The sequence below is a fragment of the Tursiops truncatus genome, chromosome 15, assembly GCF_011762595.2.
Source record: "Tursiops truncatus isolate mTurTru1 chromosome 15, mTurTru1.mat.Y, whole genome shotgun sequence".
Classification (NCBI taxonomy): domain Eukaryota; kingdom Metazoa; phylum Chordata; class Mammalia; order Artiodactyla; family Delphinidae; genus Tursiops; species Tursiops truncatus.
In genome coordinates, this window is record NC_047048.1 from 63,527,016 (window position 1) to 63,554,402 (window position 27,387).

The window sequence follows — 27,387 nt, forward strand, 5'->3', positions numbered from 1 at the left end:
CCCCGGTCCTTCTGAAGTGTCTGTGGGCTTTAGAAGATATCCCACAAACCCAGAATCATGTGTACACTGAGTTTTGGGCAGGTACTTTATTAATCGATGAGGAAACTTAAGGTGAAGCCGGCACTGTAGGAAAAAATCCTCAGAAAGTAGCAGAATGGAGTAGCAAGAACACACCCAGCTTTGGACTCAGAAAGTGTGCCCAGAGGAACCTGCCTGGGCCTCAGTTTTCTAACCTACAAAATGGAGTTAATCTATAAACTGGAGCTGCTGTAATAATTAAACAACATCTATGAGTGTCAGAGTCCTCTCAGGCTGTTATAACAGAACACCGTAGACTGGGTGGCTTAAACAACACACACTTAATATCTCACAGTTATGGGGGCTGGGAAGTCCAAGGTCAAGGCGCTGGCCAGTCTGGTTCCTGGTGAGACCCTCTTCTGGTTTGCAGACAGCCATCCTCACGTGGTGGAGAGCAGAGAGAGAAGTTATCTGTCTCACGTCTCTTTTTATAAGGGCACTCATCCTATTTATGAGTGCCTTCTAAAGGCCCCGCTTCCATATACCATCACCTTGAGGGTTAGGGCTTCAACATTTGAATTTCAGGGGGACATAAACATTCAGTCCATAGCAATGATGTACCAGGTGGTATCTCACATACAGAAGGTGCTCGGCGATGTGAAGCTGCTTCCTTGTCCCAATAGTTTTGTCATGTTGAGGGGTTGATGAGAGCCCTGAGCAAGTCAGACCCTAAACTTCTATCACCAGCCTGGTGCACGAGGCCCTGTTTCCACGTGGGCATCCATCTTGCCAGTCATCTTCTCTCCCCTCCCTGAATCCTCCAGGAACACCTGTCCCTGCTCCAGTAGATTTCTTTATGAAGTTCTTCCTCCTTGAAGTTCTTGCTGTGACTGTGAAATCACGCCCATCTTAGAGTCTTCTCTTCTCTCCCTGCAACTCACAGGCCAGATGTGTGGCTTCTGCTCCATCTTTGTTCACTGGCCCATCTCCTCCACGCAAGACCTGTCTCCCAAACATTGCCAGCAAGAGGGCAGCATCCAGCCAGCTTCCCAGAGCTTTCTTACTTTCAAATTTTTAATTAAATGGGGGTGGGGATGACCTATTCCAAAGCAGGAGCCTAGGGTTCTCGTCTTGTTTCTGCCACCAACTTGCTAAGTCATTGAACCCTCTGGGCTTTGGTTTTCCCATTTGTCAAATGAGCTGAGAAGGATCAAATTTCTACAACTCCGTTAGCACCTGACCATATGTAAGTGGCAAAGGGCAGGGACAACAGGCCACTTGTTAAATGGTTTGGGGTAGTTGCTGTGTGTCAGTCATGGTGTTGGGCCCTGGAAAGACAACAATAAGTAAAACACAGCCCTTGCCCTCAATGAGATCAAATGTGGTTAAGTTAACAACAATAGTAATAAGAACAGCCAGTATTTACTCAGCACTTACTATATGCTGAGCCTTGTCTTGAATCCTCCCTACAACTTCGTGAGGTGGGACCCATTTTACAGAGGGAGCAACTAAGGTCTAAAGAGGTTAGGAAACTTGCCCAAGATGACAGAGCTAGTAGACTGTGGAATGGGATTTGAAACTAGAATTGTCTGATTTCAGAGCCCATGCCCCTTAACCACTGAGTTTTGGAGTCAAACCTGAGTTGGAATCCAGACTCCAGTTTCTTTACTTAAACACTCCTCTGTGGGGTTTAACCCCCAGGACACAGCAGGCAGTGGCAAACAGAAGGGAAAGACAAAAAAAGAAGATCTGCAATCATGACTAAACATTTCTTAGAACTGAGAGCAGATAGAAAGACAAAAGGAAACAAGTATAATCTTAGCTTTCAGTGTTCAAGGAAACTTGGACAAATTTTCCAGCCAAAGTAAAAGATACCACCTGCCTGGAAACAACCCAGAAAACACGCATGGCCTTTGGAGTCAGAGAGTCAGACAGAGGTGGCTTCAGTTCTCAGCGGCCACTTTCTTACAAGCTGTGTGGCCTTGGACAAGTCACTCTATCTTCCCTAGTCATAATAAATGGCACACGGTAAAGACAGGGAAGACAACCTCTTGCCATGTATTTAAAGATGAGTGACAAAAGTTACTAACTCTTCTTGTTCTCCTCCTTCCTTTGCATCTTCTCCCCGCAACACCTCTGGCTTCAGGAATCCTGACCTCTGTGAAGAGATGCTGGCGTTTCTGGTCCAACCCAAGCCAGAGAACCGTAAAGAAGGGGCCTTCATTCTGGATTCTCCAACTCAACACCGACGTCCCAGCTGCGACGTACTGTCCCTGACAAGAGACTGGGAAAGGAAAAGCATATATATATAGATATATATATAGATATAGATATATATACAGGAAACATCACGTCCTTGCACTGCTGCCGGGGCTGGCCGAGCATTCGGCCGACAGCAACGGCCAACATCTGAACGCCTACATTTCCTTTGCAGACAAATTGAAGAATTGGTGGGATTGTTCAGGAAAAAAAAATTATAACAACAATAATCCCTTGCTCCGCCCCCCCCCACCCCCCCGCCGCGCCTGTCCCAACCCCCCTTGAAGCCCCGGGGAACAACCAAGACAAGCCAGACCGCGCTGATTGTAGAAGTACAATGCGACCCGGGTTCTACATGTTCCATTCAGTGGACGAGCATCCCATTTCTTCTTCTCCTGCGTCTGTTGCCCACTCAAATGCAAAGGAAAACACTTCTGCAGCCAAGCAAGAGAAGCTGCAGCAGCAAGACACGCCCCGTCAAACGTTTTCCAAGAGAGAAAAGTCCCTGCTCGGAAAGGAGGAGGAGGAACACTAGATTCTTATTTTTTGGGTCTTGACACTGGGCTGCAAAATCCACCTTCCTTTCTTCCGCCTCCCCTCCCCGTCGACTGTCACACATCTTGTCAGTCATTTTCTGTCTGGGTTCCCTCCTCCCTCTTCCCCACCCCACCCCCGCCTCACCTTCTGTGTCCTGGTCCTGCTGAGGGCCACTGCAGATGACTCTCACTGGAAGCGAGAAAAAGCAAAGCAAAGCAAGAATGTGAAACCAAGCCGCAGGAGGTGAAGTAGACATTGTGTGTTATGGGTTCTCATTATGAAGGTGCAGCTCGTAGATTCGTACGGATGTGCTTTTAAGTTATGTATATTACATATAACAGGAAACAAATATTAAAATAAACAGTGCTGGTAAGTATGAAGCTGACATTTTAAAATTATAATTATCTGACTGTGATTGATGTATCCCAAGGTTCCTAGATCTCACCGAACCGACCCTGCCAAGGAGACCCGGACTCTGGCTGTGGGTCGCTCACAGTAGGAGCCGACGGTTCAGTGTAGAAATACAGTGTGTGGTGTTTGTAACTGACTGATTGGTGGGGAGGGGCGGGGTCCCCAGGTGGAGAGGCAGGGATTTTGGCAAGAAGGGAGCAACACGGGTGTGGTTCAAGATGCCTTCTCCCCCTGGGCAGTAGCAACCAGGGGTCTGGTCTGTGCTCAGGCGTGGGGTCCAGAGTTAGGATTCTGCTGCACAGGTCTCCCGGCTCAGCGCCCCCGCCTCCCTAGGAGGCTCGCCTCCTTTCTCAATCTCTCTTTGTTTTGCCACGTCTTGCCTTTTCCTGACCGCATTGTGACAGCTGACTCCCATCCCGAGGGAGGTGACATACCCAGCTGCCGCGGAAGATGGTGGCTTCCACCTGGCTGTCTGAACATCCCCAGCCCAGTCTTTTCCTTTACCACTCCTGTATTCTGTCTGAATCATTCTCTGCTTCCTGGGCCAAAGCAGCCATGGTAGAGACTGAACACAGGGCAGGCCCTGATAGGTCAAAACCGCACTCCCAACGGCTTCGCCTGCCCCAGAGTAAGCCGAGGAGGATCTACGTATAAGACCCTGGCTTTAGAGACCTCGCCTTCAGTCGGCGTCTGCGCTCTGAGCCTGTGCCCTCGGAGTCCCAAAAATGGCCTTGAGACCACAGAAGCCCTTGGAGAAGACCCCCATCAAAAGCTTGGCATTGCCCTCTGGCACACGTGGGCCTTCCCAGGCTTACTTGACACAAGATGCTTCCCTGAGCTTAATGAGGCCCCTTCTGAGGGAGTTTTTCCACACTGCCCTTCACTTTCTCAGTCCCATTTCATTTCCCCCATCCTGCTTCTAAAGCACGCGGCAAATTCACTCAACAAATATTTATTGAGTACTTACTTGTGTCAGGCACTATCCTTAGGCTCAAGGAGAAAGCGTGGGGGGGAGCAGAGGGACCTGGGAAGAGCCCTGAGCCAGGCTTACATCTCTAACCGCTCTGAGAACATTTCCGAATTCTCTCCAATTATCAGACATTGCCTAGGGATGTCCCAGAGAGGGGCTTGGCTTGCTTATTAGTTACCCCGGTGACACATATGCTTAGCTGCTTAACTGGTGCTGACCTGAGGCAGGACAAGAAACCGGAACAGTGTTTGCCTCTGTGGGCAAAAATGGGATGGAGAGAGGGCGGAGAGAGCCCTGCACCTGGGGCCCAGGTGACACAGTCAGCCACATCCCCTCTGGGGCAGGCTGGTGGCCCACTCCAACTCCCCCTGAGAGCGAAGGCACACTTCGAATGCACCAGGTTCTTTTTACAGTCCTGGGAGAGAAGCCACAGAACCTCGTTCCTGTCCTCCTCAGCCTGAGAGCCCCCAGCATTTCTGGGCCAAGAGCTGGAGTGGCTCCGCCCTCTCCGGGCCACCTGGAATTGGACTCAGGCATCCCTGTCTTTGCAGGAACCAGGTGTCCCGAGAGCACTGGACATACCTCAGAGAGAGAATATTTGTTCTGGGTCTGTGCCTGCCTACAGACCCTAAGGGTGTGGCTTTAGGGCAGGGAAGATGTGACCAGGCTTATTAGCTTGTGGGCCAGCCAGGGTTTGTGGAGCTCTCCATCCCACAGATGTTCTGACCTTCCGCCGAGAGGCAGGCAGTGCCAGCAGGGAGGAGGGGAGCTGCAAAGCTGAAATCTAGGGCACTGTTTCCTCCCCATCCTCCTCTTCATAGGGAATATAGACGTTTGTCTTGTCTGTCTTCAACCTACTTTTCCTTTTTACATTTCGCATCCTTTCTGTGCCACCTCTCCACCCAGGAGACCATGTAGCATGGTGGAAAAAGTCCTGGAGGGCAGTCAGGAGTTCTGGGTGGCCATCCTGGCTCAACCCCTAACTCACCACGTGCCACTGAGCTAGTCCCATTCCCGCTTCGGGGCCTCAGTTTCCTCACGTGCAAAACGAAGAGGAGAAAGCAGAGGGTCTCCATGCCCTTTTGCCACTCTGCCAGCCTACAGATCTTTGTTTTCCCTTCTTTTGCTTTCTTGGGATCTTTTCCATCTGAGGGTATAGGAAGTGCCAAGACCTGTTTCAGTTTTTGAATCCTGCAAGCACATTCCAAGACTGGCCTGAAACTGCATGAACAACATCACTCTAAATATATACTTTTTTTTTTTTTTTTCCAAAAGCACCTTCCCAACCAACTGCGATGCTGTCCTGGTCCTTTTTACTCGCACCCTTCTCTCCTCTCTTGTCCCCGCGCTCCCCCACCTCAGTGCTCCGTGCTGTATGCGTGTGCTCTCTGTTCTTGTATACTCAATAAAAGTGAAATAAATGTGTTTGATGCTGAACCACAAACTGCCTTGGCATCTCTCTCTCTGTCTCTGACCTAGGCTACCAGTACAAGTTGGCATCGTGGGAAGGGCTAAAACTGGGTGGAGAGATCCCAACTGGGACACTTTCATTCAACCTACAACACTTTCATTCAAATATTTGCAGATCCCAACGTGGTCCAGGTCTTGGCTTTGGCTTTACACGTACAACAACAAATAAGACAAAGCCCCTGACCTCCAGGAGCTCACAGGCTAGTGGAGGAAGCTGATAACAAAACAGGTGAGCACTCAGAGATGATTCCAGAGTGATCAGCACCAGGAAAGAAGTGCATCAGGGAAGGGGATCATCACTGAAGGAGACCACTTTAAATAAGGTGGCCAGTTATGGCCTCCCTGAGGACATGATTTTTGAGCTGAGTGAAGAGAAAGATCGAGTAAGGTGAAGAACTTGGGTGAGAGCATTCTAGGCAGCAGGAAGAGTAGGCGTGCGGACCCAGGACACAGAGGGGCTTGGTATGTGGAGACACACTTGAAAGAAGAGCACCGCCATTGGGGTCTTTTCCCACATCCTCCTTCATGGGAGCCGAGTGGATAATGTATACAGCAAATGTTGCCATAACCCCATACATGCTACCCGTCCCAACGTTGACATCATCTTTCTTTCAATTGACTCTCTGTTAAAAAAAAAAAAAAAAAATTATTTAAAAAGGAAACTATATTACTTCCACAAATGAAAAACTAGCGTCACTTGGCAAAGGAAGGAGGTCTTCATAAGTAAATGCAAGAATATTAAAACTTAAAAACCATAATCCATGTGAAACCTAAATGTGTCCCTTGGGCTACCTGAGGTTCATGTACCAGCACTTTGCTTTCATTCTACCAGACAGCTCACCCCAAACCACCTTTCTTTACTACCCCAAATCTCACAAGCAAGAACCACTGCTAACTCTCTGGTCCATTTTCTTCCAGTCTTTTCTCATGTATATGTATTTTATCAGAGTTGAAGTCACCTTGTACATGCTGTTCTAAACACTTTTTTTGGTGGGAAGGCTGTGACGCAAGGCATGCGGGATCTTAGTTCCCCAGCCAGGGATCGAGCCTGGGCCCCCCGCGGGGGAAGCCCGGAGTTCTAACCACTGGACCGCCAGGGAAGTCCCCCATTCTAAATACTTTTAAAGACTTAAATCCTGAGCGTTTCCCTATAACTTCAAACACTAAATACTGTCTTTTCTTTTTAAAGGTAATTCATTAAATGCTACAAGATGCTATGCAGTGAAAAGCAATTCTTCAACTCTCTCCAGACTCCTGTCCATTGTCAGAGGCAATTGCTTCCAGGAGTTTTGTGAATCCTTCCCTGAATTTTCCCTGTAGGTTTCCTTTAGTTATGTGTCACACCTGGGGTCCTGAAATAGGACAAGGTTTGCAAACATTGGGTTCCCACCCACCCTGGATCTGTGTCTCTGTCTCCCATAAATACAGAGTCAGCCTCCAAGCTGCTTAGGAATAACCTGGCTGATTCATTTAGATCAGTGACTCTTAACTTGTGTGTGTGTGCGCGCATGCGCGTGACTTTGTCCCTCGAGGAACATTTAGCAATGTTTGGAGATATTTTTGGTTGTCATAACTGAGAGGTGCTACTAGCATACAGTGGGTAGAGACCAGGGATGCTGCTAAACATCCTACAACACACAGGACAGCAGCCCTACAACAAAGAATTATCTAGCCTGGAATCTCAATAGTACCAAGGTTGAGAAACCTGATCTGGGTGGACATGCAACCCACCAGCTGGGATTCCTGAGCTACCACCTATGGCTCCTGTGCCCATAGTTCAGTGCCCTGGAGTCTCAGAAGATGGTGAGTCCTGCTAGAATAGGGAGCTCTGAAAACAGACCAAGGAGCTCAGCACCTAAGGCTGGAAATGGGGAGGGGTGGGGAGGGAGCTGAGCTGCTTCATGCAGGAAATGGAACTGACATGACAGACAGATTGACACGCATGACTGTGACTGATGGAGGCCATCTCTGGCTAATCCAGCAGCAGCTCGTTGTGATCAACCATGACTGCAGGGCCCGGTCTAGTCTGTAACCCACTAAGGGATGAATTTTGACTGAGACAGATTGGCATGCTTAGTAGGGTTAGTGCAAGGATTAGACATCATACACCAAGTGGCCTGCCCTATGGATCTTGCACTTACCTAGGCAGCCCTCACAATCATGTAAGCCAATTCCTTGTAATAAAGCTCTTATATACCTCCTGTTGGCTCTGCCTCTTTGGTTGAACCCTGACTGATACAACCACCCAGCACAGGGCTAGGCTCCAAAATAGAAGCCATTAATTAATAAAGAATTACTGTCATTAATTAAATGCATAATATATGTATTGAGCTGGGCCTTTGTGCCTGGCTTTGTGCTAGGTTCCAGGAAAACAGTGGAGAACAAGACAGGCAGGTTTCCTCCCTCAAGGTGCGTTTACAGCCTGACTGAGATATCATAGTAGGCCTGCACTGTCGGAGGACACTGGGTGGTTATAGCTAGAGGGACCGATGTGGTGACTACTGCTGTGAGACTGGTTCTCTCTGGGCTGGGTTTCTGAAGCTCTCCTCTACAGCTGAGTATGGTTGGAAGCTGGGACCGGGTGATAACGGGCCAGCTGTGACACTGTCTCTCGGATAGAGATCGACTGAACCGAACCACGACTGAGCCTCTGTCTGTGGCTACTGGGCAGCCATGAACCTGACCCCAGCCTCAGAAACCATGACTGATTGAGACCGAAAATCCATGGCTGGTGGATGTGTTTCTGGAGCGGGATATAAAGTGCATCGTTTGATGAAAGTTATTATCCACTGTTCAGAAGCTAAAACCAGTAACTAAAAGTAGCAAAAGGCAATATTTGATGGGGCGGAACCTGCAGAGGCGGACCGTTCCTCCCGCGACCGAGAGATCCGCCCGGCCCCTTTTCCCATTGCTCCAGTCCGGCGCCCGAGAGGGAGAACTTCCGGTGCGCTTCCGCGGTGCCTGAGCCTGAGGCAAGACCCAAGTCGGTGAGCGCGGCCTCCTGTCCTCTTTTAACTCCTCTGCTTTGTCTGTGTGGTCCGGCCACCCCTCTTCCCAGCTTGGGATCGCGGAGGGCCCTGCACTAGGGCACCTAGCGGGGACTGGGACATCCCCGTCTGTGGGCCGGTGGTGGGACCCACCTGTCTCTACAGGCCTTGCTCCCTGAGAAACCGTCACCAGATACACCGTCGCCAGGACTTCCTGGGGCACCCGCGGTAACTTGCTTTTTTTCGTAACTTTAGAACTTGCGGGCCGGAGGCCGTGGCTCCGCCTGACGTGGTTCTGAGCTACTCTCTGTAACTTCGGCTAAGGTCTTTTCTCCGAACCGAGGCTTTGTTTCTTATCTACAAAATGGGTATCATGCTTTTATTAAACAAATGTTTACCAAGTGTCTAATATGTGCTAGAGATACAAAAGACCCACGTCTCCTGGAGATGACAGCCCTCTATTAACATTTGCAAAATTGCAGCTGTGATAAGTGACATGGAAAGATACGAGGCACCGTGAGAGCGAATTACAGGAGAACTGACTTAGACCCGGTCAAAGCAGCTTTACTGAGGAGATGAATATTGAGCAGAGATCAGAAAAATGATTTGAGAAAGAGGGGAGGGAAGAGTTTTCTATCAGGGAAGCCTCCTGTTTGAGGGTCTGAAAGAGGTCAGTTTGGCTGCAACAGAGAGCGTGTGGGGGAAAGCATGGTACGACACAAGCTGGAGGAGTTGCCAGGGACCAGACCACGCAGGCCTTCCTTGTAGGTCATGGTAGGAATTTAGTTTGCCAAGAGCCACGTGAGAAGCCTCTCAGAGGATATTAAGTATGGGTGGTGACATGCTTAGATTAGTGCTTTGAGAAGGTCACTCCAGCTATTGGATGGAGAAGGGATTGAAGGGGCGATCGCTCTCTGGGTGAGGGATGTGGTAGCTTAGCTTAAGGAGGTGGTAGAGAGAAGTGGGTGGATGTGACTTTCTGCCTCCCAAGGCATCTTCTTTGTGCCAGGCCATGTGCCAGCTGCTGAAGATATAGTGAGGAGAATTACAGTCTGGTGGAAATAGAAGGAAAGGAATGGCATTATCAAGGAGGGGCATACAGATGCCACCAGGGAAGATGGCTAATTGATGAGCAGTTATTCTAAATGCGATAGCTGTTCATCTAGCAAATATTTATTAAGTACCTTCTGAATTCAAGATTAGGAATAGGAAAATGATATAAATTATTCAGAGCAGTGGCTTTCAGACTTTTTTGATTGTGACCTACAGTAACAAATACATTTTATGTTGTGGCCAAGAGTCCATTCAAACACACAAAGCTTCCGAAAACAGTACTTAGCTTTAATATTTATGATGTACTCTGATTTTTAAAAATTCTGTCCTTTTATTTTAAAAAATTAATGCTGGCTGAGATTCCCTAAAATGATCTCTTGACCCATTAACAGGTTGTGACTTGCAGTTTGGAAAAATAATGCTGATTTAGAGTGAGAGTCATTTGTGGTGGGTATTGGGTTAAGACAATAAAATATGTCCTTAACATTTTTGGAAAAGGGTTGCTCTTCCTTTCCTCATGGTTTTATTTTGTTTTGTTTGTTTAAATAAAATGAGTAAAAAGGATTAAACAGGCAGCTGGTCCTTCTGTTTGTGAAGTTTTGGGGCCTTGTTTGTATGTCTGGCTAGATTGGAAGTGCCTAGAGGGCAGTAACTGTCTTACTCTGTGAATGTTTCTGTTAGTGCCTGGCAAAGATCCTGGCACAGTGCAGGCATTCCAGGGTTATTTGTTGAATTGAATAGGTAGGTGTCTTGGGACTAAAGGGTTAGATAATTGTCCTGTTTAAATTAGTTAATGTTGGAACCATTCTTTTTTTTTTTAATTAATTAATTTATTTATTTGGCTGTGCCAGGTCTTTTTTTTATAACAACACCTTTCATTAATTAATTAATTATTATTATTATTATTATTTTTGCTGTGTTGGGTCTTGGTTTCTGTGTGAGGGCTTTCTCTAGTGCGGCGAGCGGGGGCCACTCTTCATCGCGGTGCGCGGGCCTCTCACTATCGCGGCCTCTCTTGTTACAGAGCACAAGCTCCAGACGCGCAGGCTCAGTAGTTGTGGCTCACGGGCCTAGTTGCTCCGCGGCATGTGGGATCCTCCCAGACCAGGGCCCGAACCCGTGTCCCCTGCATTAGCAGGCGGATTCTCAACCACTGCGCCACCAGGGAAGCCCTGGAACCATTCTTATAAATACAGAGGCAGTGTGTGTCTGCTTACAGAAGTTTTATCAGTGTGTCCTCATGGGTAGTTCAGAGGTAGACAAAATAAATGTTCTATGGTCTTTCTCTTCGGATCCAAGGCCAGCTGTGCTTCCTGGATCCCTTCTGGGTGAGCAGTCCAGAGCTGCTACTGACTGTGAACCCTTTGGGAAGTCGTTTCACTCTCTGGACTTCAGGTTTTTTATAAGTAAGAGAAGAAGGGTGTGGTTGTGGTTGAAAAGCTCTTTCACTGCCCAAACCTTTTGTGAATTTTAGATACTGAGCACCCACTTTCCACCTTTGGTCCATTTCTGGGCCTTCCCTGAGGCTTACAGGAAACTGAGTGGGTGCTTCTCAACTCTTCTGGGGACTCTCCAGCAATAGGTTTTAGACAGAGTTAGAGTTTAAGACAGTTTAGGCAGAGTTATAGTTAGAATGGACCAGCCAAGCTTTCTCTGCCTTCATCCTCTGTTGTGAGAAGGAGATCTGAGAGTAGATCCTGAGTGAACAGTGGAAAGAACACTGGCCTGGAGGGCAGGGTACCCAGGTTCTAACTGGGTCCTCTGTGACCTTGAACATGTCACTTTTCTTTAACTGATGTCTTTCCAGCTGTGAAGTGAGTGTTCTTGCTCATTAAACCAAAACACAAAACCCCTCTTCTCTTTGAGTCTTATTTTCTTCATCTGTAAAACAATGCGGGGTTGTGGTGAAAATTAAGGGAGATAATTATGTCAGGGGTCTAGTTCAATATCTAGCACATAGAGAATGCTCAGCAAATGAAGCATCCTTCCCCAGGTTCTGATTAACTCTGATATATTTCTTTTTCAGCTGTTCTGGAAAACTAGAAAAGTTTTCTTTTTGGTCACTCACCACTGGTCCCATGGCTGCCATGCAGATGGATCCTGAGCTTGCCAAGCACCTCTTCTTTGAAGGGGCCACTGTGGTCATCCTGAATATGCCCAAGGGGACAGAGTTTGGCATTGACTACAACTCCTGGGAGGTGGGGCCCAAGTTCCGGGGTGTGAAGATGATCCCTCCAGGCATCCACTTCCTCCACTACAGCTCTGTGGACAAGGCCAATCCCAGGGAGGTGGGCCCCCGTATGGGCTTCTTCCTTAGCCTACAGCAGCGGGGGCTGAAGGTCCTCCGCTGGGATGCAGTCCAGGAAGAGGTAGACCTGTCCCCAGCCCCAGAGGCTGTGGTGGAGGCCATGAGGGCCAACCTCCAGGAGCTGGACCAGTTCCTGGGACCTTACCCATATGCCACACTCAAGAAGTGGATCTCACTAACCAACTTCATCAGCGAGGCCACAGTGGAGAAGCTCCAGCCCGAGAGTCGGCAGATCTGTGCCTTCTCAGATGTGCTGCCTGTGCTCTCCATGAAGTACACCAAGGACCGGGTGGAGCAGAATCTACCCCGCTGCGGCACTGAGTGCAAAAGCTACCAGGAAGGCCTGGCCCGGCTGCCCGAGATGAAGCCCAGACCCGGCACAGAGATCCGGTTCTCCGAGCTGCCCACACAGATGTTTCCGGCAGGTGCCACGCCGGCCGAGATAACCAGGCACAGCATGGACCTGAGCTATGCTCTGGAGACCGTGCTCAGCAAGCAGTTCCCCCAAAGTCCCCAGGACGTGCTAGGTGAGGAGGAACGAGGCTTTGAGAGTGGGCCAGGGGAGGTGTATATAGTAGGAGGGCTTGAGAACAAGGAGTACATCTTGGGTTATCTAGTCCAGTGGTTCCTAAACCTGGCTAGGAGGCGGTCTTGCCCAGAAGGCTTGTTAAAGATACAGATCCCCAGGTCTTACCCCTGGAGGCTGATTCAAGAGATCTGGATTGGGGCCCCAGCAATTTATCTCTCTGTCTACCTAACAGACAAGCACTGTAGGTGAACCTGATGCAGACAGTCCTGTGTTTGTGTACTGATGGTGTGGCCCAGCCTCCCTGCCACCGCGTCTTACAGATTGAGGTCCATAGAGGGAAAGGATTTGGCTGCTAAGTGGTGTAGTCGAAGTGAGACCAAAGCCTAGGGCTCCTGGTTCCCAGGCCCAGCCGTGTTCCTGGGGGCCTCCCACCTCCCCGCTCAGTTTGCTCCTGACTCTCTCAAGGCTTCATCCAGAACAGTGATTTTCTTTTTCTTTTTTTTTTAAAGGTCCAATTCTTTTTCTTTAAATTTTTAAAATTTTATTTTAAAAAAATTTTGGCTGCATCAGGTCTTAGTTGTGGCACGTGGACTCTTTCATTGTGGTGTGTGGGCTTCTCTCTAGCTGTGGCACGCAGGCTGCAGAGTGTACGGGCTCAGTAGTTGTGGTGCACGGGCTCTCCTCTAGTTGTGGGGCACGGCCTCCAGAGCACGTGGGCTAAGTAGTTGTGGCGCATGGGCTCAGTTGCCCCATGGCATGTGGGATCTTAGTTCCCCAACCAGGGATCGAACCCACGTGCCCCGCATTGGAAGGCGGATTCTTAACCACTGGACCACCAGGGAAGTCCCAGTGATTTTCTTTTAATTGTCATAGTTTTTATTGTTGTTTTTCCCCCTTATTACAAAAAAATAACATATATTCATCCTAGAAGAAAAACAAAAATAAAATTCCAAATCCCACCACCTAGAAATAACCATTGTTTTGCACTTTGTTGTACTTATTTTCCATCTTTTAGGTATATATTTATATGTATTTCTCAGTTTAATATATTTTTGTGTTTCCTTTTAGTCTTTTTTTATTCAATTGTGTGTTTTTGTATATATAATATTTTTACAAAAACAAGACTACAGTATATTATTCTGTAATTTGCTTTAATATAAACATTTTTCCATGTCACTGAAATGGTCACTTCTCTTTAGTGGCTACTTATGTTCCATAGTAATTGAACCAACCCCTGTTGATGGATCTTTAAGATGTCCCTATTTTCCCTATTATAAGTGGCGTCTAATGAATGTCCTTGTGTGCCCTTCTGCATACATTTCGGGGTGAAATTGTTGGATCAGAGTGTGCATGTTGCCAGGAGAAGGTCATGCATCCTTGCCAGCTGGTGAGGCTGTTGCCCATCACCTTTGACATGGCATTTGATATGGCAGTTTAGCAAAGGTCTCTTCCAACTGGATAGTTGAAAAATGACATCTTGTTTCAATTTATATTTCTCCGATTACTAGTGATAGCGAACATTTGTCACATCTTTAATAGTTGTTAATATTTTTTCTTGTATAAGTTGTCCAATATTTACATCTTTTTCTATTGGAAGATCAGTGAGAATTTTGAATATAGGGCCTTTTACATAATAGGCTTAGCTGATAAAAAGGGACATTTTATGGGGTGTATCTATTTTCATTTAATAAGTAACACTTGAAATTCTGGCTTAAAAATAAACAGAAAAAAAAATGAACAAAAATCCTGTTTTCTACCTCTTAAACATTTCAGTTCTTCAAAGTAATCTTGTGAAAAGGTCTGTTTCAGGGATTACTGTATCTTCATGACAGTCCTTTGAAATTATTTCTGATCTCATAATTTAATTTTAGACTGAGCCAGAAATGTATGAATTTAAACAAATGCCCTAAATTCAGAGAATAAGCTCGTATTTTCACAAACTAACAAGGTAAAGCCAACCGAAGAAGCAAATCATTAACCTCTAGAAAAGGTTAAATTTTCTAACCTATAGAAAGTTTAACTATATTTTGAAAATACTGATCAGATGTTCAAAATACCTAGACTAGGTAGCTATCCACACAAATCAAACTTTGTTCCACAAGCCTAGGAACAGAGAACTAGTTTTTCCAGGTCTCCAGAGGTGACAGATCAGACACCATGCATTTAAAGAGGTATTAGTGTTGAGTACATCTGTTCTTTTTATGGCCCACACGTAGATATACCACAGAAGCCCTCCTTAAATTTGAAGCCAGAGAGAGCGTCTCTGATCAGCAACAGTTTATCTTGGCAACTAGAGACCCAGCTGCTTGCCCAAGGACAATGGCTTCTGGATTACCAGGTCTCTGTTTGAGACAGGGATCTGGTGGGAATGTGGGAATAATAACTTAAGATTTCTTGAGTGATACTTTGTGCCAGGCATTATGCTAAATGCATTATGTATACTATATTGATTCATTTAATCTTCACTACAACCCTCAAATAAGGAAATTGAAGCATAAACAGATTAAGTAACGTGCCCAAAGTCACACAGCTGCTAAGTGGTTGGAGCTGAGATTTGAACCGATGCATTTTGGCTCCAGAGCCCATGCTCTTAACCACAGGCTGCTCATAGAGATCAAATCACAGAGCCCTGTGATTAAACTAGGAAAAATAATTTGGCTGGCAGGCTAACCCTGGAACAAGTACTCATGAATTTTCTTGTTCAGGGAGGCTCTAGGACTGTTCCCACCCAACAGAAATCTGTTTTAGGGCTTCCCTGGTGGCGTAGTGGTTAAGAATCTGCCTGCCAAAGCAGGGGACATGGGTTCAAGCCCTGGTCCGGGAAAATCCCACATGCCACGGAGCAACTAAGCCCGCGAGCCACAACTACTGAAGCCACACTACTGAAGCCCATGCGCCTAGAGCTGGTGCTCTGCAACAGGAGAAGCCACCACAATGAGGAGCCCACGCACCGCAACTAGAGAAAAGCCCGCGCACAGCAACGAAGACCCAATGCAGCCCAAAATAAATGAATAAAGTAAATAAATTTTAAAAAGAAATCTGTTTTATCTTTCCATTGTTCAGTTGCTAAGCATTAGATGTGTGACCTTGGGCAATTTGCTTGACCTCATCTATGAAATGAGGCAAATACCACCTTCCCTGATCACCTTGCGGAGTTGGGCTGAGGATTATGTGGTGTAATGCAGCATTTCCCTGACCCTGAAGCAGACCGTGTGCATCAGAAGCACCCGGGAAGCTTGTTAGAGCTACAGATACTGAGGCCCCATCATCTGTCCTCAACCAGGATCTCTGGTGGTGAGGCTTGGGCAGCTTTATTTTTAACAAGTTCTCTTAGTATTTCAGATGGGCAGCCAGTTTGGGGATCCACTTGGCATAATATCCATGGACACATTTGTAAACTTGTTAAATGCTAGGCAGATACTCTGTGTGCCTCTTCTCTTGCACTCAGATGTCACAGAAATCCAAAACCAGTTTGGTTTCTCATGGCTTGAGTTTATAGCAGTTCAGCAAACTTTTATTGAGCAGCTGCTAGGTGCAAAACCCTGTGCCGGGCTCTGGAAGAGTGACAAGGATAGAAAGCCACTTATTGCTGAGGCCCAGTGGAACTGGCGGCTTAGTAGTGTCAGCCGGTACTCCTGTCCCTCAGGATCATTTCTCCTCTCTGCACCTTTCAGGTGAACTCCAGTTTGCCTTTGTATGCTTCCTGCTGGGGAACGTGTACGAGGCATTCGAGCACTGGAAGCAGCTCCTGAACCTTCTGTGCCGGTCAGAAGAGGCCATGGTGAAGCACCACACCCTTTACGTCAACCTCATCTCCATCCTGTACCACCAGCTTGGTGAGATCCCCGCCGACTTCTTTGTGGACATTGTCTCCCAGGACAACTTCCTCACCAGCACCTTACAGGTGAGCAGGCTTTTGGCTGACACCCAAGTGGGTCAGAATTAAGGCCAGGGTGTGTGAAAGTGCCCTTGGAGGCCTACCTTTTTTTTTTTGCTGTTCTTTCCTGAGCCAAGTTGTCATCATTTCAGTTTCCTAATAGTAGGTTGTTCCCTGGTTCTCTCTCCTACTTGATTATAAGCTCCTTAATTCCAGAGACCCTCTCTCCTTCTCTCCGCCTCGCCCCCCAAGGTGCCTAGCACTGGGGTACTTGGAATTTGAGTCAGCCCCACCCCTTGAGCAACTTGGCTCAAAACAGTTTTTATTTCTGCCTCCCTGTAGCTGTAAGTTGCTGCAAACCAGTAGGACAGAGTTTTGAAGCTAGTTATTCCCAGGGAAACATCTGCAGCTCCTTAGATCTCATTTAGGCATTAAAGTAACTTTGATTTCCTGTTCAAACAAAATGTGCCAGTTTCTTCAGAGATTCTCTGACAGAAAAAGTGAAATTTGCTTCTAACTCAGCAATTAAATTTTCATTATGAGTGATAATTAGGGAAGAAGCTTCAAACAACTTACAATCTCCATCCTGTGCTATTTCCTCCCTTTGCAAACAGATTAGCTTCCTTTATGTTCTTGGGACAGCCTCTGTCACTCACATTGTGTAACTTTCTCAAGTATAGAAGAGGCAGAAGCTGCAGGCTGTCAGTTTCCATACTTTCTGTTTCATGACTTTTTTTTCACTGTGTGTGAGACCCCCACAGGCCTGCTCCTTAAAAGGTGGCTATTCACTAACCTCTCACTCCCACCCATGGTAAGGGAAGGAATGAACAGTCATTAAATGCCTGTGGCATTTAATAGGCACCATGCTTATCTCTTTATATGGGTTCCCTCATTTAATCTCTCTGGAGCACGTGAGACAGGGAGGATTATTCCCATTTTACAAATGAGAACGCTGAGACTCAGAAAGATTAAATCATTAATATAAGGTCACACAGCTGGTAGGTGGCAGAGTCAGGATTTGTACCCAGGCCTGAGTCTTGGTTTAAGGCCTATGCTTATGCCCCTACATACCGAATACAGTGTAGATCCCCGCCCCCCCCCACCGAAAAGAGTCTTGATTGACATTAGTGGACATACCTATCAGGGGCCTGTTTCTCAGAGATACAGAATACTTTTCTAAAACCAGCATTCTGTTGGAAGAGTCCCTGTGATCAGGCAGCTGACATAAACCTCTGAAGTTGAAGGACTTGTGTGGACCATGGGGATGAGTCAGTCAGGCTGATGGTTTGAGCCTGGTGTATTCCACTTCATGAGAGTTATAAAACTGCCCTTTTATTGGTTCTTGATATCACAGAGAAATTAAATCCCTTTAGCCTTCCTCTGCAGGGGAAATCGCCCCAGTTACTGGGTCATGGGTTGCAGAGCAGTAGGAGGCAGCAGCCTGCTAACTGGCCTCTGGCAGCGGGAATACGTGCTGCCCTTGTGATATGCCCTAGTGCTGTCGTGCAAACATAGGAGGGCCGCAGTGTGTCGTTGGCTGTCCAACCATTGTCAGCATGACCAGCAGCTGAGCTCTCATTGCTGAGGCTTTGTTGCCAGCAATGATTTACAAAGCAGAAAGGGCCCAGCTGGATTGCTCGATGTCCAGGTAGGGTGTGCAAAGCTGATGATTAGAAGAATTTTGTCTTTGGACTTTTCACCAAGAAAATTTGATGTCATTATTTGGAAAAATCCTGGACATGTGCCTTAAAAAAAAATATATCAACACCTGTTTTTTGTTTTTTAAAGCACATTCTCTGCATTCAAAGACCTTATTCTTTTTTTTTTTTTTTTTAATTAATTAATTTATTTTTGCTGTGTTGGGTCTTCGTTTCTGTGCGAGGGCTTTCTCTAGTTGTGGCAAGTGGGGGCTACTCTTCATCGCGGTGCGCTGGCCTCTCACTATCGAGGCCTCTCTTGTTGGGGAGCACAGGCTCCAGATGCGCAGGCTTAATACTTGTGGCTCACAGGCTTAGTTGCTCCGTGGCATGTGGGATCCTCCCAGACCAGGGCTCGGACCCATGTCCCCTGCATTAGCAGGCAGATTCTCAACCACTGCGCTACCAGGGAAGCCCCCTCAACACCTGTTTTTTAAGCATCCTTTCTTTATATACAACGTTCTTCTCAGAGTGTTGAGGAATATGTATATGAGTTAGCCTGTTTCTTAGAGGTACAGAGCACTTTTCTAAAACCAGCATACTGTTGGAAGAGTCCATGTGATCAGGCAGCTGACATAAAACTCTGAAAGTTGAAGGACTTGTGCAGAAGCATCTCTTCATTGATTTAGCAGGCGTTTGCTGTGCACCTGTTGTATACAAGGCCCTGTTCTAGGATGGGAAATGTAGCTCTGGGCAAGACAGACAGAGTCCCTGACTTGGAGTTTAGATTTTGGTGGGAAAGTAAACAAATGAATTAACCAGATAACTCCAGGTAGCCCTAAGTGTTTTAGAAGGCAGTACCATTTTCCTAACCCAGGCCTTTTGGTCTCATCTAGACTGCATCAGAGTTTATCAACTTCCATGTTTACCCCCATCAGTCCATCTGTCTCCCACACTGCCACCAAAATGCACCTCTGATTCTATTTCTCTGTGGTCCTCGTTGCCTAAAAAGTTAAAAGCCCAAACCTAAGTGATAATACCCATTCTGATCGGGCTCCTAATCTGTTTTCCAGCTTTTCCTTCCTTTCCCTATTTTCCACCATCAACTCCAGCAGCAGTGGTCTCCTTGCAAGTTGCCAGACATGCCATGCTGTTCCATGCCTTCCTCTTTTTTTTTTAATTGTAAAGAATACGTAACATGAGATTTACCCTCTTAATTTTTTAAGTGTACAGTACAGTACTGTTAACTATAAGCAGAGAGGATCTCTAGAACTTTTTCATCTGGCACGACTGAAACTTTGTACCCATGTTTCATGTCTTCTTAACTGAACCTGATTTTCCCTCCGCCTGTACTTGTTGATCCTACAGGATGCCCTCTAGGCATCCCTCTCTGTGGTGCCATCCCTGATATCTCCCTCCTTTCCATACTATTAGCCTACTTTGTACGTGTCACTATTATATTGCACAGGCTGTGCTTGTGAAATGTATATATTGTCTGCCTGACTTCCCCACTGAGCCATGGGCTTTTACCAGACGCCTATTTTTTGTTCATCTGGTTATATGCAACACCTACTTGAGGCCTAGCACTGATCTCACTTTGTGTTATTGGGTGTTTTTAGTGCATAATTCCTGTGGCAGTGTGAACAGATGACCCTGCTATGACAGGTGTAAACAGTGAAGTCTGGTCAAAGGGCATTAGGAGCACCAGAGAGGGGTTGGTTGGTTCATTCAGGCTGGAGTTGAGATTTGAGGAGACAGAGAGTCAGGAATGGCGTTTTTGTGAAGGGGGGCATTTGATCGTGAGCTTGAAGGATGACACAGATTTCAATGGGCAAAATGCAGAAAGGGTATTTCAAAACTTTTCTCTTTTTTGATGGCAAGTTTCACTGATGCCATCTTGGCAGTGAGATCCTGTCACCCTACACACAGGCACTCACTCCGGGTGTTTGTGAGTGAATGAATCAGCCCATAAAAGCCTTCCTTAGCCAGCCGCCTGCTCTCCCCGCAGGTCATCAAGTAAGTGGAACTGGCTTTCTTACTTCAGAGTTTAAATGGCTGCTACACATGGAGAGGGACTGGTGTTTGTGTGTGAGCACTTAAAGACAGCCACATTAGCTTGTGTAAAATCAGCGACATAATGCCCTCTGCCAGTAGAGGCCCCTTTGAATAGATGCCACTGATTTTTACAAATCCCATGGATTAGCTTGAGTAAAAATTATTTGTTTTATAAAAATAGATACAGTTTTTTCTTTTATTTGAAGCAACTTGAGTCATCATAATTTGTTTAAAACCAATGAAAGGATAATCTGAATTTAATAGTATGTTATAAAGTGAATTATGTACAAAATAAGAATTCTTATTACTGATTGCATAGCATTTAGGCTTATAGTCATGTAACCTGGTTTTTTTTAATACTTTTAGTCGCAATAGGCCACTAAATAGGCTCTCCAGCTTCATTTCTTGCCAGTATTCGAAATACTAGTGTCCACCTTTAACTCTCGAGGGAAAACACTAGCTCTGACAATGATGTCTGTAGTACCGGCATACCTTGGAGATATTGTGGGTTTGGTGCTGGGCTACCACAATAAAGTGAATATCACCAAAAGTGAGTCACATGAATTTTTTGGTTTCCCAGTGCATATAAAAGTCATGTTTACTCTATACATAGTCTATTAAGTGTGCAGTAGCATTATGTCTTAAAAGAAAATACCTTAGTGAAGCACTTTATTGCTAAAAACTGCTAACCGTCATCTGCGCCCTCAGTGAGTCGTAATCTTTTTTTTTTTAACATCTTTATTGGAGTATCATTTCCTTACAATGGTGTGTTAGTTTCTGCTTTATAACAAAGTGAATCAGCTATACATATATATATATATCCCCATATCTCCTCCCTCTTGCATCTCCCTCCCACCCTCCCTATCCCACCCCTCTAGGTGGTCACAAAGCACCAAGCTGATCTCCCTGTGCTATGTGGCTGCTTCCCACTAGCTATCTATTTTACATTTGGTAGTGTATATATGTCCATGCCACTCTCTCACTTCGTCCCAGCTTACCCTTCCCCCTCCCCGTGTCCTCAAGTCCATTCTCTATGTCTGCATCTTTATTCCTTTCCTGCCCCAAGGTTCTTCAGAACCATTTTTTTTTTTTTTTTTTTAAGATTCCATGTATATGTGTTAGCATACGGTATTTGCTTTTCTCTTTCTGACTTACTTCACTCTGTATGACAGACTCTGGGTCCATCCACCTCACTACAAATAACTCAATTTCGTTCCTTTTTATGGCTGAGTAGTATTCCATTGTGTATATGTGCCACATCTTCTTTATCCATTCATCTGTGGATGGACACTTAGGTTGCTTGCATGTCCTAGCTATTGTAAGTAGAGCTGCAATGAACATTGTGGTACATGACTCTTTTTGAATTATGGTTTTCTCAGGGTATATACCCAGTAGTGGGATTTAGTTTTTTAAGGAACCTCCATACTGTTCTCCACAGTGGCTGTATCAATTTACATTCCCACCAACAGTGCAAGAGGGTTCCCTTTTCTCCACACCCTCTCCAGCATTTATTGTTTGTAGATTTTTTGATGATGGCCGTTCTCACTGGTGTGAGGTGATACCTCATTGTAGTTTTGATTTGCATTTCTCTAATGATTAGTGATGTTGAGCATCCTTTCACGTGTTTGTTGGCAATCTGTATATCTTCTTTGGAGAAATGTCTATTTAGGTCTTCTGCCCGTTTTTGGATTGGGTTGTTTGTTTTCTTTGATATTGAGCTGCATGAGCTGCTTGTAAATTTTGGAGATTAATCCTTTGTCAGTTGCTTCATTTGCGAATACTTTCTCCCATTCTGAGGGTTGTCTTTTCGTCTTGTTTATGGTTTCCTTTGCTGTGCAAAAGCTTTTAAGTTTCATTAGGTCCCATTTGTTTATTTTTGTTTTTATTTCCATTTCTCTACAAGGTGGGTCAAAAAGGATTTTGCTGTTATTTATGTCATAGAGTGTTCTGCCTATGTTTTCCTCTAAGAGTTAGATAGTGTCTGGTTTTACATTTAGGTCTTTAATCCAGTTTGAGTTTATTTTTGTGTATGGTGTTAGGGAGTGTTCTAATTTCATTCTTTTTTTTTTTTTTTTTTTTTTAGAAATGGCTTTTATTTATTTATTTTTGGCTGTGTTGGGTCTTCGTTTCTGTGCGAGGGCTTTCTCTAGTTGTGGCAAGCAGGGGCCACTCTTCATCGCGGTGTGCAGACCTCTCACTGTCGCGGCCTCTCTTGTTGCGGAGCACAGGCTCCAGACGTGCCGGCTCAGTAGTTGTGGCTCACAGGCTTAGTTGCTCCGCAGCATGTAGGATCTTCCCGGACCAGGGCTCGAACCTGTGTCCCCTGCATTGGCAGGCAGACTCTCAACCACTGCGCCACCAGGGAAGCCCTCTAATTTCATTCTTTTACATGTAGCTGTCCAGTTTTCCCAGCACCACTTATTGAAGAGGCTGTCTTTTCTCCATTATATATTCTTGCCTCCTTCATCAAAAATAAGGTGACCATAGGTGCTTGGGTTTATCTCTGGGCTTTCTATCCTGTTCCATTGATCTGTATTTCTGTTTTTGTGCCAGTACCATACTATCTTGATTACTGTAGCTTTGTAGTATCCTCTGAAGTCCGGGAGCCTGGTTCCTCCAGCTCTGTTTTTCTTTCTCAAGATTGCTTTGGCTGTTCGGGGTCTTTTGTGTTTCCATACAAATTGTGAAATTTTTTGTTCTAGTTCTGTGAAAAATGCCATTGGTAGTTTGATAGGGATTGCATTGAGTCTTTGGGTAGTATAGTCGTTTTCACAATGTTGATTCTTCCAATCCAAGAACATGGTCTATCTCTCCATCTGTTTGTATCATCTTTAATTTCTTTCATCAGTGTCTTATGGTTTTCTGCATACAGGTCTTTTGTCTCCTTAGGTAGGTTTATTCCTAGGTATAGTCGTAATGTTTTTGGTTTGAAATATTTTGAGAATTACCAGAATATGACACAGACACAAAGTGAGCAAATGCTGTTGGGAAAATGGTGCTGATAGACTTGCTCAATGCAGGGTTGCCACAGACCTTCATTTTGTAAAAAATGCAATACCTGAGAAGTGCAATAAAACAGCATATGCCTGTGTTTTTGTCATAACACCAGCTCTGATAAATTTCACCTGCCTACTCCTGCACCTCCTGCCATCAACTATCACTTCTGCACACTTACTGTGCATTATTTCATTTAGCCCTCACAACAATGCTAGAAGTTAAGTATATAATCCCATTTTATAGATGAGAAGACAGGCACAGGGAGGTCACATAATTTTGCCTGAGTTTGTCAGAGCTAGTGGATGGCAAGGCTGAACTTTGATTCTAAAGCCCACTGTGGTGGGCTCCCATATATGATTAGAGCCCCAGATGAAACATCCCAAATTCTTTAAACTGACCTCAGAAAACATGATTCTGCTGCTTTTCGCCTTCTTGGTAATTGTTGTGAAGTGATAGTCTTGCTTTTAACACCACTTACTTCTTCTGCAAGTGGAAATAAAATGTACTACCTCTGGCTAGTTTCATTCTAAGTTGAATAATCATGTGGGAATTGAAAAAATTAGGAAATTTCATCTTTTTGGTCTAGCCACAAAATAGGATAAGCAGTGACTCAGCTATCTACCGTGGTATTTTGAATTTCTCAAGGTGACCTGACTGAACTCAATTTATTTAACTGGGGTTTAAAAGAAAGCTTTCACATTTCTGACTAAAGTACAATTTTACAATATATAGACTTAATGGTAAAAGTATTAATACCTTTTTTTTTTAATTTGAAGAAAAATACCCAATGGGTGTGCTTTTAGTTCGAAAGTGCAGATGTTTGTGAAATGTTATTATCCTTTTTCAAAAGTATTTTTAAAATATCCAGGATTAATATTCCCATATTAAGATGATTCATTTCTCAGTGATTTTAAAAAGTTTACTTGTTTCACTTAAGTAAATAAAATAACCAGATCATTACTAAATTTATATAAGAAGGCATACAATTAATCTAAAAACAAGAGAATCAAAGTAACTTGTTGTTTGGAAACCAGATACTGTCTAAACATCTCTTCTGAATTGTGAATTTTTAAAATAACAAGTTTGTAAACTGTAGGGACAAAAATAGATCAATGGATGCCAGGGGCTAGGGTCAAGGGGAGGATTTGATCTGTAAGGGGGCAGTGTGAGGGAATATTTTTGGAGTGATGGAACGGTTCAGTATCCTGATTGTGATGGTATATGGGCCTTTAAACTCATAGACTGGATACCAAAAGAAAAAGCTATAAACAGATACCTATCTTGATTACATCATATAGTGGTTGCATGGGTGTATACATTTATCAAAACGAATTGAACACTTAAAATGGATGAATTTAATTGTATGTAAATTATGCATCAGTAAAGTTGGTTTTTTAAAACGGGCAACCTAGGCTGTGACCTGGGTCCTGGAGGCCTGCAGAAGGGACAGTTCCAGAAGCACCTGGTCTCCAAGCCCCTTGGTTCCCCATAGGACACGGCTGAAAATATCAAGGATGTATTACGTCTGTGTCAAGACAAAAAGAAGGTTTTGGTAGGGAAGAAGGCTTTCGATTTGCCTACTGGGACTGGATCTTGCTTGACATTTATCACTTGCTCAGCATTTATCACCATCCTTATCTGTACAATGGGAATAGTAATTTCCTATCCTACCTCCCAGTTTGTAGTAAAGATTAGACTGACAAGTTCTTTAAAAAGGACATAGTGCTTTTCAAATTAGAAGCCTTATTTTTCAGACTGAAGCCTTCAGTTATACCTGCCTCTAGTTGATGTTACCCCCATGGCGATGTTGGAGAGGTGGGTGGGAAGGATGAATGACGAGTATGCACCCAGCCTGTTCCAGTCTCTCACTGCTGGCCATCCCTACATCTCATTCATATCCATTCAGGGAGCATCCTGTGGGCCCCAACTCTATGCCAGGCCCTGGGCGATCTGCTGTGTGGGTCACATTGATAATTAGGAAGTGACCCCTACTCTGAAGGGGCACAGATCCCTGTGATGCAAGCAGAGTGTGAGAAATGCCATAAGGGATGCTCAGGCGCAGTCCTGGGGGAACAGAGGTTGGAGCAGTTCCTTTCAGCTTGGGCTTTTATAAGAGAACTGTCACAAGGAGATGGCTTGTGAGCCGGTGGCATTCAGGGGCCTGGTAAATAAGCCACGTCCTCCCCAGGACGAGTCCCTTATTCTGTCCAGCACCATCATGTAATTATCGAGCAATCATTTGGTACAGGCACTGTGCAAAAGGGACCCAGAAATAGATTTCATAGAACGTATGATCTTCTTCGTTCTTTTGTTCATTAAACATCCAATGGGTCCTTTTTATATGGCAGACTCTGTGCCAGGGGAGTGGGATGCAGGTACGAAAAGGAGTCTCTGCTTTGGGGTTGCTCCTTGTCTCTTGGGAGAGCTCAATGGTAAATGGACGGTTACTGACTGAGAGTGAGGCTATGTCCCAAGTAACCCTGGGCTCCGGGGGAGCACAGAGGAGCACCTGTTCCGTCTTTGGTCTGGGAAGACATCCCAAAGGAGGTGGCATCTGAACTGAGCTTGGGTCACTAGTAGAAATTAGTAGGTGAAGGAGGAGAAAGCAGGGGTGGAGAAGCGTGTTATAAGCAGAGGGAAAAGCCTGTGTGAGTAGAGGCACAGAAGAGGCAATGGAGCATGTTTGGGCAGCTGCTCAATGTGGCAGGAGAGGAAGGGCTGTGTAGAGAGTAGTACAATTTACCATGTAAGGAGGGAGAACAGGAAGAGGCTTTTGCTAATTCAGCCAGCAGGCCCCCATCCCCAGGACCTCTGGGGGCAGACCCATGGGTGCACAGGGCCTCCAGCACTAATGCTGTTTGAAACAAGGCTTCTCTGCTTCCCATACCAGGCCCCTCCCCAGGGTTCAGCCAGCCTCACGTTCAATGCTCCAGAGCAAGCTCCATTAGCTGCCTATGGACAGGCCACCGGCTTCCCCACTGCCCTCTCACCAGTGAGCTCACACAGCCCCTCTAATTAGTTATTGATCTGGTATTTTGTTGTAGCTGTGCTTCCTGCTCCTGTATTTAGTCGATTCCCAAGTAATGAAACTAAATTCTGTAACCCCCCACCTTCTGCTTCTGAACTCCCCTCCCCGTCACTTCAGTCCCTGCTACCACCCCAACAAAGTGTCTCCAAGCAAAGAGACCATGAGCCTTTGCTTGAGCCTCACTCCTGCTAACAGAAAGACAGTGAGAGGCGGTTAGGAGGCGTGTTGTCCCTGGAAGCAGCTGCAGAGTACACCTGTTACCTTTGTCAGGTCAAGGCCCCTGGAACCCAGATTCCTTCCTTGGTGGCCTGCGGGCCAGCTGTGACACGAAGGTGATGGGGATCAGATTGCTGCTTTCACCCTCATGCTGCTGTGTCTGGGGTGGTCTTGCAGGGAGCCAACGGGTAGTGTGGGAAAAACTGCTCCTTCCTTTCTGGTAATTTTGACCCAGCCATTTAACTCCCCTCAGCCTCCATTTCCATAAAATAGGCATCCTAGTGTGTCTTCCCAGGGCCTTGTGAGGATCCATTGGACTACTCTATGAAACTTCTTTGAGAACAATAAAATAGTGTGAGAAGGAGTAATGGGTTTGCTGTCATTCTTAGAGAAGCGGTTGAGATCCGGGACAATCTGGAATGGAGTTCCAGAGGTAGGGAAAATTATTCTGTTTGCCCCTGCCCATGTTTATATTAGACGAAACTGAATTTAAAAGAACATCAAAACAAGGGATTAATATCCAGAATATATAAAGAACTTCGATGACTCAACAACACAAATAAAAAAACCTGATCAAAAAAGGGCAAAAAGGGCTTCCCTGGTGGCGCGTGCCCCGGTCCGGAAAGATCCCACATACCACGGAGCGGCTGGGCCTGTGAGCCATGGCCGCTGAGCCTGCGCGTCCAGAGCCTGTGCTCCGCAACGGGAGAGGACACAACAGTGAGAGGCCCGTGTACCGCAAAAAAAAAAAAAAAAAAAAAGGGCAAAGGACTTGAATAGACTTTTCTCCAAGGAAGATATACACATGGCCAATAAATACATGAAAAGATATTCAGCATCACTAATCCTTAGGGAAATGCAAATCAAAACCACAATGAGACACCACACCCATTTGGGTAGCTATTGTAAACAAACAAACAAAAACAAAATAACAGATACTGAAGAGATTCTAGAGAAATTGGAACCCTCGTTCATTGCTGATGGGAATGTAGAATGACACAGCCACTGTGGAAAACAGTATGGTGGTTCCTCAAA

General features: G+C 45.6%; 2 protein-coding genes across 17 annotated transcripts in view; both read left to right on the top strand.

Moving 5' to 3' along the window:
* The window catches only part of EPB41L1 (erythrocyte membrane protein band 4.1 like 1), a 55,573-nt gene extending 49,934 nt beyond the window's left edge, over positions 1-5,639 (top strand). For all 14 annotated transcript variants that reach the window (XM_073792954.1, XM_073792946.1, XM_073792947.1 and 11 more), the window contains one exon: positions 2,165-5,639. In XM_073792954.1, coding sequence (XP_073649055.1) covers positions 2,165-2,173 — 9 coding nt within the window. In that variant the 3' untranslated portion in view covers positions 2,174-5,639. The remainder of the gene's footprint in view (positions 1-2,164) is intronic.
* Positions 5,640-8,516: 2,877 nt separating this feature from the next.
* The window catches only part of AAR2 (AAR2 splicing factor), a 67,909-nt gene continuing 49,038 nt past the window's right edge, over positions 8,517-27,387 (top strand). For 2 of the 3 annotated variants that reach the window (XM_073792955.1, XM_004311645.4), the window contains exons 1-3: positions 8,659-8,880; positions 11,732-12,540; positions 16,217-16,446. In XM_073792955.1, coding sequence (XP_073649056.1) covers positions 11,784-12,540; positions 16,217-16,446 — 987 coding nt within the window. In that variant the 5' untranslated portion in view covers positions 8,659-8,880; positions 11,732-11,783. The other variant, XM_019950910.3, reaches the window with a different exon arrangement.